The sequence below is a fragment of the Gopherus evgoodei genome, chromosome 2 (assembly GCF_007399415.2).
Source record: "Gopherus evgoodei ecotype Sinaloan lineage chromosome 2, rGopEvg1_v1.p, whole genome shotgun sequence".
In the NCBI taxonomy this organism is placed as follows: Eukaryota; Metazoa; Chordata; order Testudines; family Testudinidae; genus Gopherus; species Gopherus evgoodei.
The window spans coordinates 206,193,608-206,214,564 of record NC_044323.1 but is presented as its reverse complement, the minus strand read 5'-3'; the positions used below and the strand labels follow the sequence as shown (position 1 = coordinate 206,214,564).

General features: G+C 47.6%; 1 protein-coding gene across 8 annotated transcripts in view; it reads left to right on the top strand.

The window, feature by feature from the left end:
* ANKRD12 (ankyrin repeat domain 12) overlaps positions 1–20,957 on the top strand; it is a 129,025-nt gene that overhangs the window by 73,193 nt on the left and 34,875 nt on the right. For all 8 annotated transcript variants that reach the window (XR_003999099.1, XR_003999100.1, XM_030552770.1 and 5 more), the window contains 2 exons: positions 10,685–10,827; positions 13,735–13,882. Coding sequence is in view for 6 of the 8 variants with exons in the window: in XM_030552770.1 (XP_030408630.1) it covers positions 10,685–10,827; positions 13,735–13,882 (291 nt within the window). In the remaining 2 variants the exon portion in view is untranslated. The remainder of the gene's footprint in view (positions 1–10,684; positions 10,828–13,734; positions 13,883–20,957) is intronic.

Sequence of the window (20,957 nt, the reverse complement as noted above, 5' to 3'; positions counted from 1 at the left end):
GCAGTGAGATTGAGAGATTAAAGCTCATTTAAAGCCTTTCTCACTGAATTCAAATGCCGCGCAACTGGTTGAACACAATCAATTTGTGCAGACTCTCTAGTTTTGGACATTAAATGCAGTGAAACAGGAAGATATTGTTTCAGAATTTCTCACCTTTGTGGACTGTGTGACAGGTTCAGGCCAGATGGCTACAGGAGAGTGATAGAAGGTAGATATATTAGCCCCAGATTCGGCGGGTCCCTTTTCCCTGAGTAAGATAATGGGTTATTCTTCTTCGAGTGATTGCTCATATCCATTCCAGGTAGCTGTGCGCGCTGCGCGTGCACGTTTGCCGGAAACTTTTTTACCCTAGCAACTCCAGTGGGCCGGCAGGTCGCCCCCTAGAGTGGCGCCACTATGGCACTAGATATATACCCCTGCCGGCCCGCCCGCTCCTCAGTTCCTTCCTACCGCCGTGTTGGTTGCTGGAACTGTGCAGTGCGGCTTGCTGTCCTCCACGTACCTAGCTCTCCTGTACTCTGTTCGTAGTCATACTTGTAAATAGTTTTATAGATAGTTTGAAGTAGTATATTAGTTAGTTGTTTATTATATATACTTGTTTAACTTGTTCGCGGGTGGGCCGTTGCCCGCCCGGCACCGGGCTCATGCCTGGTTCGCCGGGCTTCAAGCAGTGCTCGGCATGCAAGAAGCCGATGCCGACTAGCGATCCCCACGACGCATGCCTCAAGTGCCTGGGGGAATCGCACATCAGTGAGAAGTGTCGTATATGCAAGGCCTTTAAGCCTTGCACAAAGAAGGAGAGGGATCAAAGACTCCGCGCTCTCCTAATGGAAGTGGCGCTGACTCCGGCACTGGCGGCGCAACCGGCCACTTCTACTCCGGTGCCAGACCGCGCCGGCACCGGCAAGACTCCCCGGCACCGTCCATCCCCGGCACCGGGAGCAGATCCAAGACCCTCGACGTCTGCAACACCATCGAGGCAGGCTCGAGTGGAACACCCGGCATCTACCTTGGCCGCGGCACCGCCTGCAGGGCTGCTGTCGACTCTGGGTCCGGAAAGTCCGTCGAGTCCAGCCCCTCCTAGCTCCCCCTTGAGATCAGGGTTCGAGCTGTTAGTCCCATCTACGCCGGAGACCTTTGCCTCGGCACGGGACTTGATAGCGCTCACGGAGCCATCGCAGCCTCAGACCACGGCACCCCCTGTACGGGTAACCTCCAGAGGCAAACCGATGCTGAGAGCACTGTCTCCGGAGTCCCGGCAGCGATCGCCCCAGAGACGGGAACGCTCGCGCTCGGGGCGCCGCTCGCAGTCCCGGCACCGTTCTCCCCGGCGGTACCGGTCGCACTCGCGGTGCCGATCAGCATCTGCACGGTCCCGGTCTGGCTCTTCTTACCACCGGCACTGAGACTCTAGGAGCCGTTCACCTCGGCGTTCAGCTCCTCGGTCGACCTCCCGGCACCGAGCCGGTGGTAGGTCCCGATCCCGGTCGACCTCCCAACACCGCGTCGGTGGCAGGTCCCGGTCCCCACTGCCATCCCGGCACCGCACTGAATGAAGGTCGCAGTCCCGCTCTCGGCACCAACCTCGAGGCAGATCCCGATCCGGATCCCGGCACCAACTACCACGCCGTTCCCGGTCCCGATCCCGGCATCGATACGGGTCGCGGCACCGATCCTCGGCACCGAGGAGAGCGTCGGCATAGAGAGAGGTCTATCAAACTGGATCAGCGCCTCCGTGGCCTTCAAGGGAACCATCCGTGTCCTCTCAGGCAGAGAGTGCCTATGCGTTGGGCCAGGACAGACATTCGGCCCTGTTTCAGGACCCTCCACCTCAGGAACGAGGGCCTCAATAGTGGGGGTTTTGGACCCCATGGGCGTACCGCCAAGCCCAGGGTCCACAACATATTACTCCCCGCCCTGCGGCGGAATGCAGGCCACCTGAGGCAACGGTGTCTAGACCCCCTCCCTTCCCGGAAGCAGAAGACAGGTCCAGCCACCAGGACCCAGAGCTCCCTCCAGTGACGGAGGTGCAGCCTCAGACAGAACCCCCCGTGGACGCTCTGTTGCCGGGGGTTTCCTCGTCGTCTTCCCCAGATGAGGCAGTGGCGGGTACCTCGTCCTCCAGCCCTCCCCCTCTAGCTCTTAGGGCACACCAGGACCTCCTCCGACGAGTGGCACAGAACCTGGACATTCAAGCAGAGGAGGTCTCTGAAATCGAGGACCCAGTGGTGAGCATCCTCTCCGCCGATGCGCCCACCAGAGTGGCCCTGCCTTTTATCAAGACTATTCAGGCCAACGCCGCTACTATCTGACAGTCACCAGCCTCCATCCCTCCGACCGCTCGAGGAGTGGAAAGGAAGCACATGGCCCCCTCGAAGGGCTATGAGTACCTGCACGTTCACCCGACACCTTGCTCCCTTGTGGTCCAGTCGGTGAACGACAGGGAGCACCACGGTCAAGAGGCCCCGGCACCCAAGTCGAAGGAGGCGAGACGGATGGACCTCCTGGGCCGTAAGGTCTATTCAGCGGGGGCGCTACAGCTCAGGGTCTTGAACCAGCAGGCCCTCCTTAGCCGCTACTCCTTTAACTCTTGGGTAGCGGCGGGAAAATTTGCAGAGCTGTTACCACAGGACGCCCGCCAGGAGTTTACCACCATCCTGTATGAGGGCAAAAAGGTAGCGAGGACTTCGCTACAAGCCTCCTTAGATGCTGCGGACTCGGCCGCTCGGACCCTTGCCTCGGGGCTTACGATGCGCCGAATTTCCTGGCTTCAGGTCTCTGGCCTTCTGCCAGAGCTCCAGCATACTATTCAGGACCTCCCCTTCGAAGGCCAGGGCCTGTTTTCCGCTAAAACAGACCCCAGACTAAAGGACCTTAAAGACAATAGGGTCATAATACAGTCCTTGGGGATGCATACGCCTGCGACACAGCGCAGGCCATTCCGGCAGCAGAACCAACAACAGCAGCGTCGCCCGTATCCTCAGTTCTGTCCACGGCAGGACCTCACCAGGCGCCGCGGCAGGAACAATCGACGCAGACAGTCGGGTGGCCAAACGGGGCAAAACCAAGGCTCCGCCAAGGCCCCTCCTGGACCCAAGCCTTCATTTTGAAGGTGCGCCCGAGGGCGCAGTACCAGTTTCCCCTCCGGATCCTTCCCCGCAGTTCTCCAACCGTCTTTCATTTTTCCTCCCGGCGTGGATCCAAATAACATCGGACCGTTGGGTCTTGCGTACTGTGCAGGCCGGTTATCGCCTGCAGTTTTCATCGCCCACCCACCCACCATCCTCGTCCCTCTTCAGGGACCCCCTCACGAGCAATTCCTCCGTCAGGAGGTGCACACGCTCCTCGTCAAGGGAAGCCATAGAGGAGGTTCCAGAGAGCGAGAAGGGCAAGGGGTTTTATTCCCGCTACTTTCTAATCCCCAAGTCCAAGGGGGGCCTCAGACCTATCCTCGACCTGCGGGAACTCAACAAGTATATGCTGAAGTTGAAGTTCCGTATGGTATCCCTTGGAACCATCATCCCATCCCTGGATCCCGGAGACTGGTATGCAGCCCTCGACATGCAGGACGCTAGCATGTCAGGGCACGCCAGCACAGGCGTTTCCTCCGCTTTGTGGTCGACCGCCAACATTATCAATTTGTGGTCCTCCCGTTTGGCCTCTCTACGGCCCCGAGGGTGTTCACGAAATGCATGGCAGTCGTCGTCACACACCTCCGGCGCTGCCGCATTCACGTGTTCCCCTACCTCGACGACTGGCTGATCCGGGGCACATCGGAGCTGCAGGTCCGCAACCACGTCCGCAGGTTCAGCAGCCTCTTTGCTGCCCTAGGCCTCGTGATCAACGTGGACAAGTCTACTCTGCTCCCCACGCAGAGGATAGAGTTCATCGGGGCCGTTCTGGACTCTACCCTAGCCAGGGCCTTGCTACCCTTGCCCAGGTTCCAGTCGCTGTCAGCCATCATTCTGCGCTTGCAGGCGGCCCCGCTGACCTGTCTAAGAACATGTCAGGCCCTCCTGGGCCATATGGCGGCCTGTATGTTCATGACAGCATATGCCCGACTCCGCATGAGGCCTCTTCAATCTTGGCTCATCGCGCGGTACCGGCCGGTCAGACATTCGTTGGACACAGTTGTCACTGTTCCCCAAAGGGTACTGGACTCCCTTCGGTGGTGGCTGGAGCAGTCCGTAGTCTGTGCGGGGCTCCCGTTTCATCCGCCCCAACCCTCGGCATCCCTGACTACGGACGCCTCAGATCTGGCTTGGGGCACCCAAAGAACTCAAGGCTTATGGACCCCTCAGGAGCTGGGCCTTCACATCAACATACGGGTCCATCTTGCTTGTCAAGCGTTCGTCCATCACCTTCAGGGTCGTTGTGTCGTGGTGTTCACCGACAACACGACGACCATGTTCTACATCAACAAGCAGGGCGGCACCAGGTCCTCTCCCCTATGTCTCGAGGCGATGTGTCTCTGGGAATTTGCATAGCCCATGCCATTCACCTTTCCGCCTCCTATCTCCCGGGAGTACGAAACACTCTAGCAGATCGACTGAGCAGGTCCTTCTGCTCGCACCGAGTGGTCCCTCTGTTCAGACGTCGCCCTCTCACTCTTCCAGAGGTGGGGTCGTCCCCGGATGGACCTCTTCGCGTCCAGGGAGAACAGGAAATGTCGAACTTTCTGCTCCTTTCAGGGTCGGGACCCCGGGTCTATAGTGGATGCCTTCCTGATCCCATGGGCGACCCACCTGTTTTATGCGTTCCCTCCCGTTCCGCTGATACACAGGGTTCTCCTCAAGGTGCGCAGAGACAGAGCTCGGGTGATTCTCATAGCTCCAGCGTGGGCCAGACAACATTGGTACCCCATGTTGCTGGACCTCTCAGTAGCCAACCCAGTTGCCCTGCCCCTACATCCGGACCTGATCACCCAGGACCACGGCAGGCTCTGTCACCCGGACCTTCCGTCTCTGCACCTTACGGCATGGCTCCTGCGTGGTTGACAGGCTCCGAGCTACGCTGCTCTACCCCGGTTCGGGAGGTTCTCCTGGGCAGTAGAAAGCCTTCCACCAGGGCTACTTACTCGGCTAAGTGGAAGCATTTCTCCTGTTGGTATTCGGAGAAAGGTCTTCTCCCTATGGAGATTCCTATCACCACTCTTCTAGACTACATCTGGTCCCTCAAGGCCCAGGGTCTGGCGTTGTCGTCTCTCCGGGTCCACCTAGTGGCTATCTCCACGTTTCATCCTGGAGTGGACGGATGTTCCGTCTTCTCCCACCCTATGGTGGTGAGATTCCTGAAGGGACTGGAGCGTCTCTATCCACAGATCCGCCCTCCTGCCCCTTCATGGGATCTCAACCTGGTCCTAACTCGGCTCATGGGTCATCCTTTCGAGCCGTTAGCTACTTGCTCCCTGCTCTATCTCTCATGGAAGACCGCCTTCATAGTGGCCATCACCTCAGCTAGACGGGTGTCAGAACTACGGGTCCTCACAGTAGATCCCCCGTATACGGTCTTCCATAAAGACAAGGTGCAGCTGAGACCACGCCCTGCCTTCCTTCCCAAGGTGGTCTCAGCTTTCCACATTAACCAGGAGATCTTCCTCCCCGTCTTTTTCCCAAAGCCCCATTCGTCCCGCAGGGAGCAACAGCTCCACTCGCTAGATATCCGTCGGGCGCTAGTATTTTATGTGGACAAGACCAAACCGTTCCGCAAGTCCCCCCACTTATTCATGGCGGTAGCGGACCGGGTCAAGGGGCTACTGATTTCCTCGCAGAGGATATCTTCCTGGGTTACCTCCTGTATCAGGACCTGTTATGACCTGGCCCACGTTCCGACGGGCCGTGTGACTGCTCACTCCACCAGAGCACAGGCATCATCGCTGGCTTTCCTTGCCCGCGTGCCAATCCAAGAGGTTTGTAGGGCGGCGACCTGGTCATCGGTCCACACATTCGCTTCCCATTATGCCCTGGTTCAGCAGTCCAGAGATGATGCGGCCTTTGGCTCTGCAGTGCTCCAGGCTGCGACTTCTCACTCCGACCCCACCGCCTAGGTAAGGCTTGGGATTCACCTACCTGGAATGGATATGAGCAATCACTCGAAGAAGAAAAGACGGTTACTCACCGTTGTAACTGTTGTTCTTCGAGATGTGTTGCTCATATCCATTCCACACCCGCCCTCCTTCCCCACTGTCAGAGTAGCCGGCAAGAAGGAACTGAGAAGCGGGCGGGCCGACAGGGGTATATATCTAGTGCCATAGTGGCGCCACTCTAGGGGGCGACCGGCTGGCCCACTGGAGTTGCTAGGGTTAAAAAGTTTCCGGCAAACGTGCACGCGCGGCGCGCACACCTACCTGGAATGGATATGAGCAACACATCTCGAAGAACAACAGTTACAACGGTGAGTAACCGTCTTTTCCAGAACAATCAGGATGTTGCTGGAACCAGTTATGGCAGGCAGGCTAATTAGGACACCTGGAGCCAATTAAGAAGCCACTAGAATCAATTAGGACAGGCAGGCTAATCAGGGTACCTGGTTTTAAAAAGGATGTCACTTTAGTTAGTAAGGTGCATGCGAGGAGCTGGGAGCAAGAGGCGTGCAAGAAGCTGAAAGTGAGAAAGCGTACTGCTGGAGGACTGAGGAGAACAAGCCTTATCAGAAATCAAGAGGAAAGTGCTGTGGTGATGATAAAGGAGGAGTTGGGAGGAGGCCATGGGGAAGTAGCCCAGGGAGTTGTAGCTGTCACAGGAGACACTGTAGACAGCTGCAATCTACAGGGCCCTGGGCTGGAACCCGGAGTAGAGGGTGGGCCCGGGTTCTCCCCATCCCCTCAACTCCCTATTTGATATAAGAAGAGTTGACCTGGACTGTGGGTCCCATCTGAGGGGAAGGTTTCTGGCTTACGCCCCGACCCACTAGGTGGGCCAGCAGAGACTGCGGGGATTGTTCTCCTTTTCCCCATGCTGGCCAGTGATGAGGTTAGCTGAGTGAATGGCAGGTTTGAGCCACTGGCAAAAGTGGCCAAACTCAGGGCTGCCGTGAATTTCTGAGGTGAGCAAATCTGCCAATAAGCGCAGGACCCACCAAGGCAGAGGAAGAACTTTGTCACAACTACTGAAGAGATTGTACATTTGCTGAACCGTTCCAAAGTAAATAATTGCCTCCTTGCATGATTCAGCACAGTCAGCACCTAGAAGGTTTAGTATGTAGTTTCCACAGCTGGAGAAAATAGTTTCAATTATGTTCAAGCAGAACTGCTTGTACACCTTTGTACTTCCCAGCCATATTAGATCCATTGTCATGGACTTGACCAATGCAGACTTGAAAATTGAACGTAAAACCTTCTAGAATTGCTAGTACTCAAGCAGCAATTTCTTTTCCTTTTTTTCTCGTGAAATTATCAAACAAAGTAAACCTTTCTTCAGTTGAAAATTTTGAGCTGTGTACAGTCTTACCATATTGAATAACCATAGTAGTCTGTTCTTTGTGAGAACAATCTGGAGTGGCATCAACAATGATTGAAAAACACTTGGATTTCGAATATCATCAATAATTGTTTGTATGAATGGTCCACATAGCTCAATAAACTCGTTTTGTATGTGTATTGAGAGATAATGGACTTGCATGCACTTTTGACTCTCTTGTGATTCTCGAACACATTAAACATGCTCTGATAAAAGTGGGTCATATTTGCTGAGGAGCTCAGCTATGCTTAGAAAGTTTCCATTTGCACGATCACCAGTACATTGACTGGAACCAAAAAGAGCCACTCCTCACTCAAAAAGAAAAAGGATGACATTCAGGATGCACTCAAGAAGTTTTTTCCAGTTGTTAGTTTCTGTAGAAAGTTCCGTCAAGAGTTAATTCTCAACTGAACTTTCAGCTGATGCTGCCCTGTTGGCTGATTTCCATGCAACGTAGTTTTCTTTGTGTGACGTTGAACTCTCATGTGGTGGTATTTGGTCTTTCAACTTCTTCCAACCTCTGTTGATGCTCCATCCTGATTGATCAAGGAAAACTGATGCATTTGCAGCACTTTTGTTCAAAATGAAGCAGGGTGCACAGTACAGAGATTATTTTTCCGTACTCTAGCATAACCAGTCTCTTGCGCAGGTCTCCCCTTTTGGAAGAGTTTTTGTCAGCAGACAAGTAGGGAAAGCATGATTTTGTGGAATGTTACTTGGAATTTCAAAACAACTAATTTGAAGAAAAGATTGCATTTGGGCAGCATTGTTCTTGTCAGTAATTCCAATGTTAGTCACAGTCAAACCTGTACTACTCATGAATTGCTCTTGCTACATAAGATCTACATCTTCCTGTTGCTGTTGAGTTTCTTGATTGTACACAGGATCTTCTGCTGCATCTGTTATTGTTGGCACATCTCCTTCTTGACTGCTGTCCTCATGTTCAGGTATTGGCATTGAAATATCACCTGTTGCAGTTGCGGAGTGTTCATTATCTGTAGTATTGTTTGTTGGGTAAGGTGTGTTTTCCAGTGGTTTGAGAAATGAAGGTATGGGCTTTGAGCTCTTAGCTGCTGCTTCTGTCATTTTTTCACTGTTTCTTGCTTGCACCCCTTTCAAATCTCACCTTGATAGTGATGTATCTGGTCAATATGTATTCTATCCGCACTTGAAATATTCTGCTGTAAATAAGTAGCTTATCTACACTTGAAATCTTCTACTGTAAACATGTACACAAATGCTGATGGTACACAAATACTGAAAAGACTTAAAACGAAGGAATACTAATTAAAAACACACAATGAAACAGTCAGACAGGTTATTATCCTTATCACTGAATCAAAACTCAAGCATGCAAAATATAACATAACAGGATGAGCTGAAGACAAAGGGATGACATATATAGTAAACACAGACACAGATATAGACAGAGGGATAATGTGCAAAAATTTCAAATGTGCGTCCTTGGAAAATTCACTGTGCAAGATTATCCTCAAGTTTTCACCTTGAATCTGGGCCTGGAGACTACAAATGCCTATGATGATGGCCAAGCTACTACGTTAGGGCTCAACCAACCAACTAGTCACCTCTTTTAGCTAATATGACGATAATAATGAGGAGTTCTCACAAATAAAAATTCCTTAGTCAACTAGACGTAAAACTATAAAGACACTAAAATGTAACCATTCTCTGCCTTTCACCACGCACTTGATCCAGCACCAGCCACTAGTAGTGGTTTGTTTATATAATCAGCTGATCTGAGAGGACACGTTCATCACGGTCTAATCTTGTGCCATCAGAACTGATATATTTTTATTTATATTTATAAACATTTGTAACTCTTTAATATGACAGTCTATATCAGTTAACAAAAAAATTGTCTTTTACCAAATCACATCTCTTATTTGCTTAAATTTGCAGCTCTCAGCTGAGAGCGTGTGTCACATTTTGGTCTGATAGGGATGTCCATAAAAACAAGTTGCAAAACTTATCAAATGCCAAAAAATTAACAAGTGTCTAAATTTGAGGCCCCCTTTGAGCTTGAGGCCCAGGTTAAATGGCCCTCCAGGCCCCCCCTCTGATTGGCCCTGGGGAGGAGTGGGAAGCTAGGGATGGGAAGTTCATAGAACAGACTTTGGGATGGCAGATGGGAAAAAGAGTCAAGAGTGAAGGAGATTGGTTCCTGGAAAGAATCAACAGCCATATCAAGCGAGGAGAAGGCTAAGAACAGATGAGAAGTCATCAGTACTGATGGACTGGCAGTCACAGAAAAGCCAAGTATGGGGCATGAGGGGAGGCTCTTGGATGATGTTGAAAAGAGGCCAGCTGATGGTTGGAGAGGGGTAACTCAGCAACAGAGAAATCTGAGAGAGGGGGAGTGAGCACTGTTTGGTGAAGACCAAATAAAGTAAATTGCCCTTTGGTGAATGGGAGAGTTGAACTAGAGCTGCAGGTTGAATGAAGAAGTGAGGTGGAGAAAATGTGCAGCCTTGGTGGCAGATGGGTTAGTAAGATGGGTCTTGAAGTCCCTGATTATGAGAATTAATGCTAGTGGCTTTAAGAAATATAAGGAAATGGCTTTTTTTGTTTATTTGTCAGTAGCTTATCTAGAATGATTGATAAGGGGTAGGTGCTATTCACACCTGTACTCAAAGGTGTGAAAGCTGTCAGTCATTACTGTTGCATGTTCAGTTACTATAGAAGAACAGATATTGGCAATTAGCATAAGCAAACTTCTTAAGGTGGAGGTTTGTTGTAATTCCAAATGGAGTCTTATTCAGTCATTTGCATATAAATCAAATAATGTGTCTAAAATATTTATTTACCTGGAAGGAGTGAGGTGTGTAATTAGGGTGCTGGTTTCTGATCAGATTCTCAATTTTGCCATAAACTTGCATTGTGAGCTCCGTTCTCAGTTTAATCTGAGTAAATATAGGATGCTTACCGTCTATAAAGTGTTAGTGTGAGGCTTAACATTTATAAAACACATTTTGATCTTGAGACGGAAGGTGTTACAGTAGTGCCACGTTATGTATATAAAGTCCAGTATAGCACAGGAATTTGCTTAGGAGATAGATATATCTATATCTATACCTATCTACACACACATGCACACAACTTTGAAATGACCCACAAAACAATTATGTTTTGTGCTGATGTTTTCAAGTGCTTTGTTTGGTTAAAAACAATATATTAATATTGTAAGATTCTGACTTCCATGATTACAGGTTGGACTCCACTTCATGAAGCTTGTAATGTTGGTTATTATGATGTTGCTAAGGTTCTGATAGCAGCAGGAGCAGATGTGAACACACAAGGACTGGATGATGATACTCCACTTCATGATTCTGCTAGCAGTGGGCATAGAGATGTAAGTATGCTTTAGGGAAAAAATAAGTAAATATCTGTAGGTGCAAATGTTGAATCTGATGTAGATTCTACCGAATGACCATGTAATCCTGTTTCTGTATTTTGTGACATCTTAATCTTTTGTCTTGCTTTTTGCCGTTGTCAGTACTCGACAGATCTTTTGTCCTACTCTCTGCTTCAAAAAATGTAGAAAGACTCTAAAAGCTATTGAATGGAAGCAGGTTAAAAAGCAAGATTTTTTTCCTAAGGCTTTTTCTCCTGTGTGTGTCTTTCAACAGAAAACAACTTCTAAACTACACTGTAGCTTCTAGTGAATATTTTAAATTGATACTTTATAGAGTATTTTTATAGTATTTCATCCATTTATTTATGGACTTATGTATGGAGCTAGATAAGCGTTTTTTTCCTGATACTCTTTAAGAATTAAATACTTACTGTCAAGTGCTGAAGGAAATTGTAATTATTTCTGTAGGTTTGCATCCATCTATTTTCTCCATCATTTCTGGATTTGTGTTTGTGTTTTATTTCTGTGCAGGATTTCTGCAGACTAGATGCTCCAGTAATTGATTGTTTATTTGTTAGCGTTATTAATAATCCTTATTTTAAGTGCTATGTGCTTTGATCACTGTATGAGACTAAAAACATAGATCATCTGTACATCAAACGGGTTACATTCTAAACAAGACAAGGTATGTCGGGAAATCTAGAATAGAAAATGACAAGTTTTTTTGTTATATTATAATTATTGACTTCCTTCTTGTGGGTATCATGGCAGAAGAGGGCCTTCAGAATGGAACTGAATGAAGAAAGGATAGTGGCTTGGAAAACAGAAAATAGAGCATTCTAGGCACGTAGGAGCTGGATGGACAAAGTCACCAAGATAGTTGTGGAAGAAATGTACAAAAGGGGCATGAAAGCTTCCATCATTAAAGGAATTAAGGGGATCATGTGATAAGAAACAAGTTCAGAGATGCATGAGCCAGGGCAGAATTATATAGGTCTGTAAGGTAAGGACAAGAAATTTTAAACTGGAGGGATTCAAAAAGGGCTAGTGATGTGATTAGATCAATAGACAAGGAAGATAATTTTAGATGGGATTTTGTAGCTGCCTCTTACTTGTTCAGTGCTTTCTGTTTTGTTACAAAAAGTATTTTGGAATGGGAAAGAAATTATCCTTCAAATGAGCCATGGCAACAACATTTTTAAATCTTCCTATTAGTTCATCTACTTAAGAGAGCTGAGCAGGAATCACAGCTGTCCAGTTGATGTAATGTGTTACCAGAAATTCATTTTACAACTACTGAATTACATAAGGACAAACTTTTCTTTTTTCATGTTGTACCTCTAAACCCGGTTATAGAATATACAGTTTTTTACAATTTACTAATTTTATTATATAGTGTAATTTGGGGGTTTTGTCCATGTGGTTCAGATGGCCCACATCTTGCCCCCACTGATTTTGTCTGGCCTGTTCATTTGTTAATCACAAGTTAAATTTCAAGTCTTATGCATGAAAAAAAATTCTGGCCCAGGGGCAGGCAACCTATGGCACTCATGCCGAAGGTGGCACACAAGCTGATTTTCAGTGGCACTCACACTACCTTGGTCCTGGCCACTGGTCCAGGGGCTCTGCATTTTAATTTAATTTTAAATGAAGCTTCTTAAACATTTTAAAAACCTTATTTACTTTACATACAACAATAGTTCAGTTATATATTACAGACTTATAGAAAGAGACTTTCTAAAAACATTAAAATGTATTACCGGCACACAAAACCTTAAATTAGAGTGAATAAATGAAGACTTGGCACACCACTTCTGAAAGTTTGCTGACCCCTGTGCTAGCCAATCACTTCTCTCACACCAGTTACCGCTACAAAGTTCTTCAGCCTCAAGCAACACCGAAAGGCTTATGCTGATACTGCCTACTGCCATTGCCTGTCCTACAGGTCACAGCTGCTGCTGTGTGCTGAGTTGGTACCTTGTTTACCTGCATGCTCAGTTGTCAGCTCCTCTGCTGTCTCCCATAAGCACTCAGGGAGAGCTCAATAGTTCCAGGAAGAAGTGCCAACTGCTCAGATCTGGCTGCCAAATAATGCAGGATATTGACAGGGTCTGAAGGGAGAGAGCGCTTGTTAATGTTGGAAGGAGAGGAGAGTTCTGGCGGGAAGGTATGAGACAGCCATCAGTTATGGAGAAGAGGAATAAGTCATGGCATGGGAATGCATGCTTGGTAAAAATATCTCACTGTGCTGCCTTGTCTGATTCAGTTAATTAAAATTGTTGTTAGAACCTCTTTTCAATTTGAAAACAAGTACATTTTTACTTAATAAAAAGTTATGGTCCTCCAGTTTTTCATCATCTTATAGCAGTGACTCACAGCCCTTTTCTTCCTAAAACCCAAAAGCCACCTGTGGCCTTTTGTCACTACACTTCTTGAAGTGACACTTCCCCTTCCTCAGACCAGAGTACTGTGCAGATGGGTCAAGGAGAGTAAGGGAGAACTCAGGAGATGCAGCTGGGTGAGTGCGAGCAGGGCTGGAGCAGAGGGGACAAGAGGGAAGAGCGGCTCCTTCCTTTGCACCCCCTGCTGTTGCTAGGTCCAAACAACTGAAGACATTTTAATTGTGTGGGGAGGGGGTACATTTTTTCTCCTTAATCTGATGGGCTAGATCCCATTTCAGCAGGTAGTATGCAACCCAGAAGACCAGTTCTTGCAATCTGGGCCTCCGTAGGTAAAAGGTTGGAGCACTCTGTTATGTCATTACAGTACACAGAGCCCATGTCAAATTGGAGATTTACTCAAGAAGTCAAAAATGAGGAAGAATGCACAGTTAATGTTTGTATTTATTTTGTGGGTCACTTCTTAGCTCTTACAAAATGTAAAAACCAAGTTCTCACATTGCAGATTGTGAAGCTGCTGCTTCGACATGGTGGAAATCCATTTCAGGCCAACAAACATGGGGAGAGACCAGTTGATGTAGCAGAAACAGAAGAACTGGAACTGCTACTGAAAAAAGAGGTGCCTATTTCTGATGATGAAGACAGTTGCTCAGGTTAGAGAGTTAAACCTTAATTGCACAGTACTAGAAAAATGCATTATAAATAACCTCTTTTATATTTTTTTATAAAAGAATATAGATTTGTTCACCTCAACTTGCATGTTTTGACCATCTTTTAGTAATGATAGCTAGTACAGTTTATTAGAGGAAGAGTTTGTAGCAACACCTGTAGTTAAGGTTGTCTAAAACTTTTTTTTCATTTTAAGACCCTGTTTTTACATGCTCATTAGTGTATTCAAGTAAAACAATTATTGGTGTGATATAAGAATCTAAATAGACAGTTATACCATAAAGGGAGTATATAACTCTGATTTTTTTTCTGATCTTTTCAGTTGGCTCAAAAAAGCTTAAAAATGCAAGTCATAGGAAGGAGGAAAGAACTTTTTATTTCAGTTACATAATAACATGGACTGATGTTTGTTTTATATCCCTTTTTTTAAAAAAAGGCCTAGTTTACACTGGGGGTTTGATGCACTGTACATAAGCCATAGTAATAGCATATATGCAGAATGGCTATGCCCTCTTTCAATTCGCATCATTTGCAAGGGCTTCTTGTATACAAAATGCATGGCATTCTGGGAGGGTATCCCATGTGCCTTTGCTTTGCTTCTGAGCAGTGTGCGTTCTGGGATTTTTCTTGTGTACACTGTGGGGTGCATAGCAGAAGCCAGTGTAATTCTGGGTCTTGGGTCAAATTTTTTAAAAAATCCCATGATTCTGATCTGCTTCATGCTTCATCTCTTTATGGGTGGGCTAATGCCATTTTTTAATTGCTGTTAGCCAGCATGGACCCAACAATCCTTTGCACCGCTTTGCTGGCAACTATGAATACACAGAGGCTGCCTGGGTTTATTTGAGCTCTTGAAGCGGAGTGGCTTCAATTTTGGACTTCACCTTTAGCACCACCAAACAGATGATGTTACCACAGTAGCAGCTTCAGCCGCGGAGAAGGGAGGAAGAAGGTGATGACACCGAGGAACTGCTATTACAGGAAAGGTCCTTAGATCAGCTTCACACAGTGCACCACTGTTCTGGCCTAAGGATTGGTGGGAGACCATTGTTCTGAAGACTTGGAATTAGCACTAGTTGCAAGAGAATTTCAGAATAGTAAAGGCAACCTTTTTTTAGATCTGTGCTGAAGTAGCCCTGAAACTGCTGCAGCAGCAGCGTGCTAATGTATGGTGCCCCATCCCATTGAGAAGTGGGTTGTCAGTGCAGTTGGGAAGCAGGTCACTCCTGCATGTTACTAGTCCATAGCAAAGCAATTTGGTACAGGGAGATTGACTGTTGGGGCCATGGTCATGCATGGATGTGATGCCATGTGTAAGGTACTGTTGCATTGGGCCATAAAGCTTGGTAATGGTCAGGAAATTATTGATGAATTTGCACACATGGGGTTCCCAGACTGTGTTGGATTTTGATGGGACCCATGTGCCTATTGTTTGCCCTCCTCATGAAGGATCAGAGTTGATCAATAGAAAAAGATATTTCTCCAGGGTCTTCCCAGAACATGGTTGACCATCATGGAAGGTTCACAAACAAAAATGCTGGGGAAGGTCCATGATGCTAGGATATTTCAGAATTCAGCTTTGTTTTCCTTAATGAATAAAAGAGAGTTTGCCCCCAGGATCACTATGGACACCAGTGGCCTGGAGATTGTTCTGATCATCCTGGAAGACCCATTTAATCCTCTCTTCCTTGGTTAAGGAAGCCATTCAGGGTACATCTACATAGCAATTAAATACCTGTGCCTGGCTCAGCTGACTTGGACTCACAGGACTCACGCTACGAGGCTGTAAAATTGGTATGTAGACGTTCAGGCTTGGGCTGGAGCCCAGACTCTGGAACTCTGAAAGTCAGCTGATCCAAGAAGCTGCAGTTGTGCCACAGGTCTTTTATTCCAGTGTAGATGTTCACTTACAGGCCACTTGGACTGAAGGAAGGAGCTATTTAACTATTGCCTCAGTAGTTGCAGCATGACAGTTGAGTGTGCTTATGAGCTAGGTTAGAAGCTGCAGAAAAAAACTTGCTTAAGATTGTAGCTGCATATTGTATTTTACACAGTATTGTGAGACTAAGGGAGAAAGCCTCAATGATGAGTGGTGGGCTCAGATGCAGAGACTTGCTCAGAGGTTTGAGCAGCCATCAAGACATCCACTTAAAAATGGAAATAGCCAGGATAATTGTCAGGAATGCCTGTTGCTCTTGCTTTATGGCCTGAGACTCAGAGCATTTAAATTGTGCAGCTGTATATCCAGCTTTTATTCTGGCAAGAGGGGCAAATGGATTGTGAGCATTAGTGTCTTCAATGGGGTGGTACAAGTAGCACATTAAAAAGCAGCAAAAAGTCCTGTGGCACCTTATAGACTAGCAGATGTATTGGAGCATAAGCTTTGACGAAATGGGTATTCACCCACGAAAGCTTATGTTCCAATACTTCTGTTAGTCTATAACAGGGGTCCCCAACCAGGTGTCCATGGGTGCCATGGCGCCCCCAGGGGCATCTAAATGCGCCCGCGTCCTGGCTGGAGTTCGAGCATCCGCCGAAATGCCACCAACAAGTGATGTCATCCAGAGGTGTCACTGCCAAAATGCCGCCGAATTTCGGCAGCATTTCGGCGGATGCACGACCACCGCCACGGTCCTTCGTCTGGCACCCGCCAGACGAAAAGGTTGGGGACCACTGGTCTGTAAGGTGCCACACGACTGTTTGTTGCTTTTTACAAACCCAAACTAACACAGCTACCCCTCTGATACATAAGTAGCACATTGTGGCACTTATTTTATTTTATATTTTTGTAAAAGCCTGTGATGTGTTCAATTTAAAGATTTCTGTGTAAAATGCATTGTCAGTTCTTCATGAATGAATTTTTCATGTTTTTTCTTATTAAACAACAATTCATTATATAATGACCAGAAATAAACCTTTAATTAAAACAAAGAAACACAGTTTTAAAGTGACACAGTACAGAGGAGAACAGAACATAACAATGGGGAGGAGGGGCTCTTCAATTCACAGGCAAGTATACACCTTGCCTCTGTCTCTTCTTGTTCTTGGGCCTTACGGTGTTCAGTGTCAGGGCTCTAAATCAAAGGTGTTAGATAGCTCTAGAAGCTGGGTTGCCAGGTGCAGTTGTTTTCATTGCCTTGACCTTGGGCTGAGGAGGGAAATGGTTTCAGGAGCATGGTTGCAGGGGTGCAGGAGAGAACATATGCTGGTGTTCCCAGTACCCCATATTGTCCAGGGGCTGCAGAAGATGGCTGGGTCCTGGTTGAGAGCATTAGATTGTCTATGTGCCTTCTAGCAGCATGCTCTGCAGCAGAGTGTTCTGCTTCTCAGTTGTCTCTCCACATCCCTTTTTCTCCATAGTGTTTTTTGTCATGATGACACTGTCTCTGGACACTACAATGCTCTCTTCGAGTAGTTCTGTGTGTTTTTCCCTCTCCAACCTCAGGCTTCTCAGAGAGCAAATGGACCTAAGACCCACAGGATAGATGCAGGGAGAGGAAAGGAAAATAGGTAGATGGGTATGTGCCCTCCATGAAATGGGCTTTTAAACAGTGAATGGTTGGGGCATTAATATGAGACAGAAGCTGACTGCCTGGCCAGACCAACCACCATTTTGAAAACATGTAGAGGGATGCGGGGAGAACAGACAGTGTGGTCCAAGGAATGGAGACTCAGAGAGGCCCCTAGCTCAAATCTGCCAAAAATGGCTGTGGTCATGGGGCACCGGGAACAGAAGTTAGGACAGCACAATCGAATAATATGCTGTAAAGACAGATACTTACATGCTAAGGCTCCCTCTCTAGGATCTGTCTCCTTAAGCTCAGCCTGGGTATCTGGCTGAGAATTGGACTTGCTTCTTACACAGTTGGTTTAAGGTCTTGAGTCCCAGACAGATCCTGGCTTTGTGGGGAGAGCTCTTTACTGCCCTCCTCGTGTTCCTCCTCTAAAGATTCTTGCTGCTTGTCATCGGCAGAGGTTGCGGGGGGGGAGGGTGCGAAGCAGGGTACATACAACCCTTCTTGGGTTCAGTAATGATATCATTGGTTAAAATCCTGGCCAGCTCCTCAAAAAACGGACAGATTATATTCTGTCTTGACTGTTTCCTGACATCCCTGGTTTTAATGCAAGTCCTCCTGAGCTGTTTGTTTTTGGTCTGGCACTGGTCAGCATCCTGGCTGTGACACTTTGCAGACATCTGCATAGCAATGTCCACAAACACGTCTTTATTTGTTGACTAGCCACAAGAGCTTGCTGCATCAGTGCTTCTCCCCACATAGTAAAGAGGTCTAGGCTCTTTGCACAACTCCAATCAGCTGCTCGAGGCTTGTTGTAATGCTTCTGGAGTAATATGGAGTGATGCTGATATATTTGAATCCAAGAGCAAATAAGCAGATTCTGGCCCTATGCCAGTTTTTAAGCAAGGGAGGGGAACATCTGGTCAACTTGATCCTAGAGCAGTGGAAAGCACATAGGCAAACAGATCAGTAACAAACACACAAAGCAGTTTGGGATAGCAGTTGGAGGACTGCCAAAGTAGTGTGTGGCAGCATTGCATGCAAATGAACAATAGGCTGCACTACTTCAAGTTGTATCAAACTTAGCACAGCTTGAAAGAGGACTCTAGAGTAACTGGTGATTGCAGAGTTAGAGCACTGTAATGAATTATATTGTGTGTATGCAGGCATTTTCACACCGGATGAACTCATGTTACTGCATACTAAACCCTCATGTAGACAAGCCATAAGTGGCAATTTTGTGATAAATTGAGATAAGACTTGCAAATTCTTACTGAATTAAATCAGAACTTGGTCCTAGTTCACAAGAGGTGAAAAACTAATGCATGAAACCAGTGTATCACATTTTACTCACTTAACTGTAGAAAATATAAAGTAATGCAATCCTGATTTTCATAGTATATGAAGGAGGTCATCTAGTACAATCCCCTGCTCAAAGCAGGACCAATCCCAAAATCCCTAAATGGCCTCCTCAAGGATTGAACTCACAACCCAGGGTTTAGCAGGCCAATGCTCAAACCACTGAGCTATCCTTCCCCTCCCCATATTTTGACAAGTCACAAACTAATATACTGCTTGTTATATGCTGTACACAAACTATTTCATAATGTATTAGTCATACTCTTGCTCTTTGTTTTTTCACATTTGTTTTGTGAATTTGAAAGCTGTAAATAAATTTACCATAGTTAATCTTATTGGATGCAAAAATATATATTTTTTCAGTTTTAAGTTTGTATGTGTAAAAGATGTCTGGTTAGGTCAGACTGCTACTTTAAAACCACTGGCTTTTGAAGTATAGAGTATGTGACTGTTGCCGGCACAAAGTGCCCGAGGCCATGCAACAGCGGTGGGCGTCCGTTGCCCGGTGTGCCGCGCCAATAAACACACCAGGGTGGAGAAGCAAATGAAGTTTGAGATCTCAAAGCAGAGCAGGGAGACTGACGCCTCAAATCAAGCACACCTAACACAAGCAGTTTCCTCCTTTTATATCCCAGTTGCTTTCTGAGAACTTTTTCTTGCTGACTCGCTGATCTCTTACTTCCCCCCTCCTTTCCCATCCAGCTGCAGTATCTTTTCTCACTTAATCTTTTGTCTTCCCCCTTCCTCCCTCCTCTCCGCTGCTGAGACATGTATACTGTATCTTAAAACGGCCTTGAGCATGCTTTAGCCTAGCTTCAATGTATTACAGCAGAGAACTGGCTGTTACAACCGAAAACTAACACTACATTTTTGCAGCTATTAGTACATTAGGTCCTTCAAGTGATTGCTCATATCCATTCCAGTTAGGTGTGCGTGCTCGTCGGAAGATTTTTACCCTAGCAACTCCGGTGGGTCGGCAGGTCGCCCCCTGGAGTGGTGCCATCATGGCGCTGGATATATACCCCTGCCGACCCGACCGCTCCTCAGTTGCTTCTTACTGCCCATGTCGGTCGTTGGAACAGTGGAGCGCGGCTTAGCTGTCCTCCACTCCCCTAGCTTCTCTTTGTTCATTTGATCTCTTGTTGTATATAGTTGACATTAGTCTATAGTGTAATTAGTTTTATGTTAGTTAGTTAGTTAGGTATTGTATATAGTTTAGCGAGGCTTGGGCGTTAGCCCTTCCCCGCACCCGGTGTCTGGGCCCATGCCTGGTTCCCCAGGGTTTAAACTGTGCTCGGCCTGTAAAAAGCCGATGCCCACGAGCGATCCCCACGACTCTTGCCTAAAGTGCCTCGGGAAATCGCACATCTCCGACAAGTGCCGCATTTGCAAGGCCTTTAAGCCGCGGACTAAAAAGGAGAGGGACTTTCGCTTAAAGACTCTCCTTATGGAAGTAGCCCTTAACCCTCCGTCCTCGGCACCGAGTGCTGACAGTGCTCCTCCGGCACCGGACCGCGCTGGCTCCGCCAAGACACCTCAGCACCGGCCTTCTCCAGCACAAGGACCTGACCGAAGGCCCTCAGCTTCCTCCACACCTTCGATGCAGACTAATTTGGATCACCCAGCACCTACTCCTGCTGCGGCACCGACGACTGTGGTACCGTCGACTCTGGTCCGGAGAGGACCGTCGAGTCCGGTCGTGGAGAGCTCCCCGGTGAGACCCGTGGTCGAGCTGACAGTCCCCTCCACGCCGGCCAGGGACCTTATTGCAATGACTGAGTCTGCCCTGCCTCAACCCCCCGCACCGCCGGTGCGGGTTCTGCATTCTAGAGGCAAGCCTGCCGCTATGAGGGATAGGGGTTGTTATAAAATTGGATGGGTGGGGTTCTGTGGCCTGCCTTGTGCAGGAGGTCAGACTAGATGATCAGATTGGTCCCTTCTGACCTATTAGTCTATGAGTCTATGAGGCCTCCTTCGCTGGAATCGACGAGCCGGCACCGGTCTCGATCCAGGTCCCGGCACTGCTCAAGGTCTCATGGATGGTCCCGGTCTCAACGCCGCTTGCAGTCCCAGCACCGCTCACCGCGGCGGTACTGGTCGTACTCGTGGCACAGATCCACCTCACGTCCCACCCGGTACTCTCAGTACTGCTCTGGCTCTAGGCACTGCTCCTGGCACCGAGACT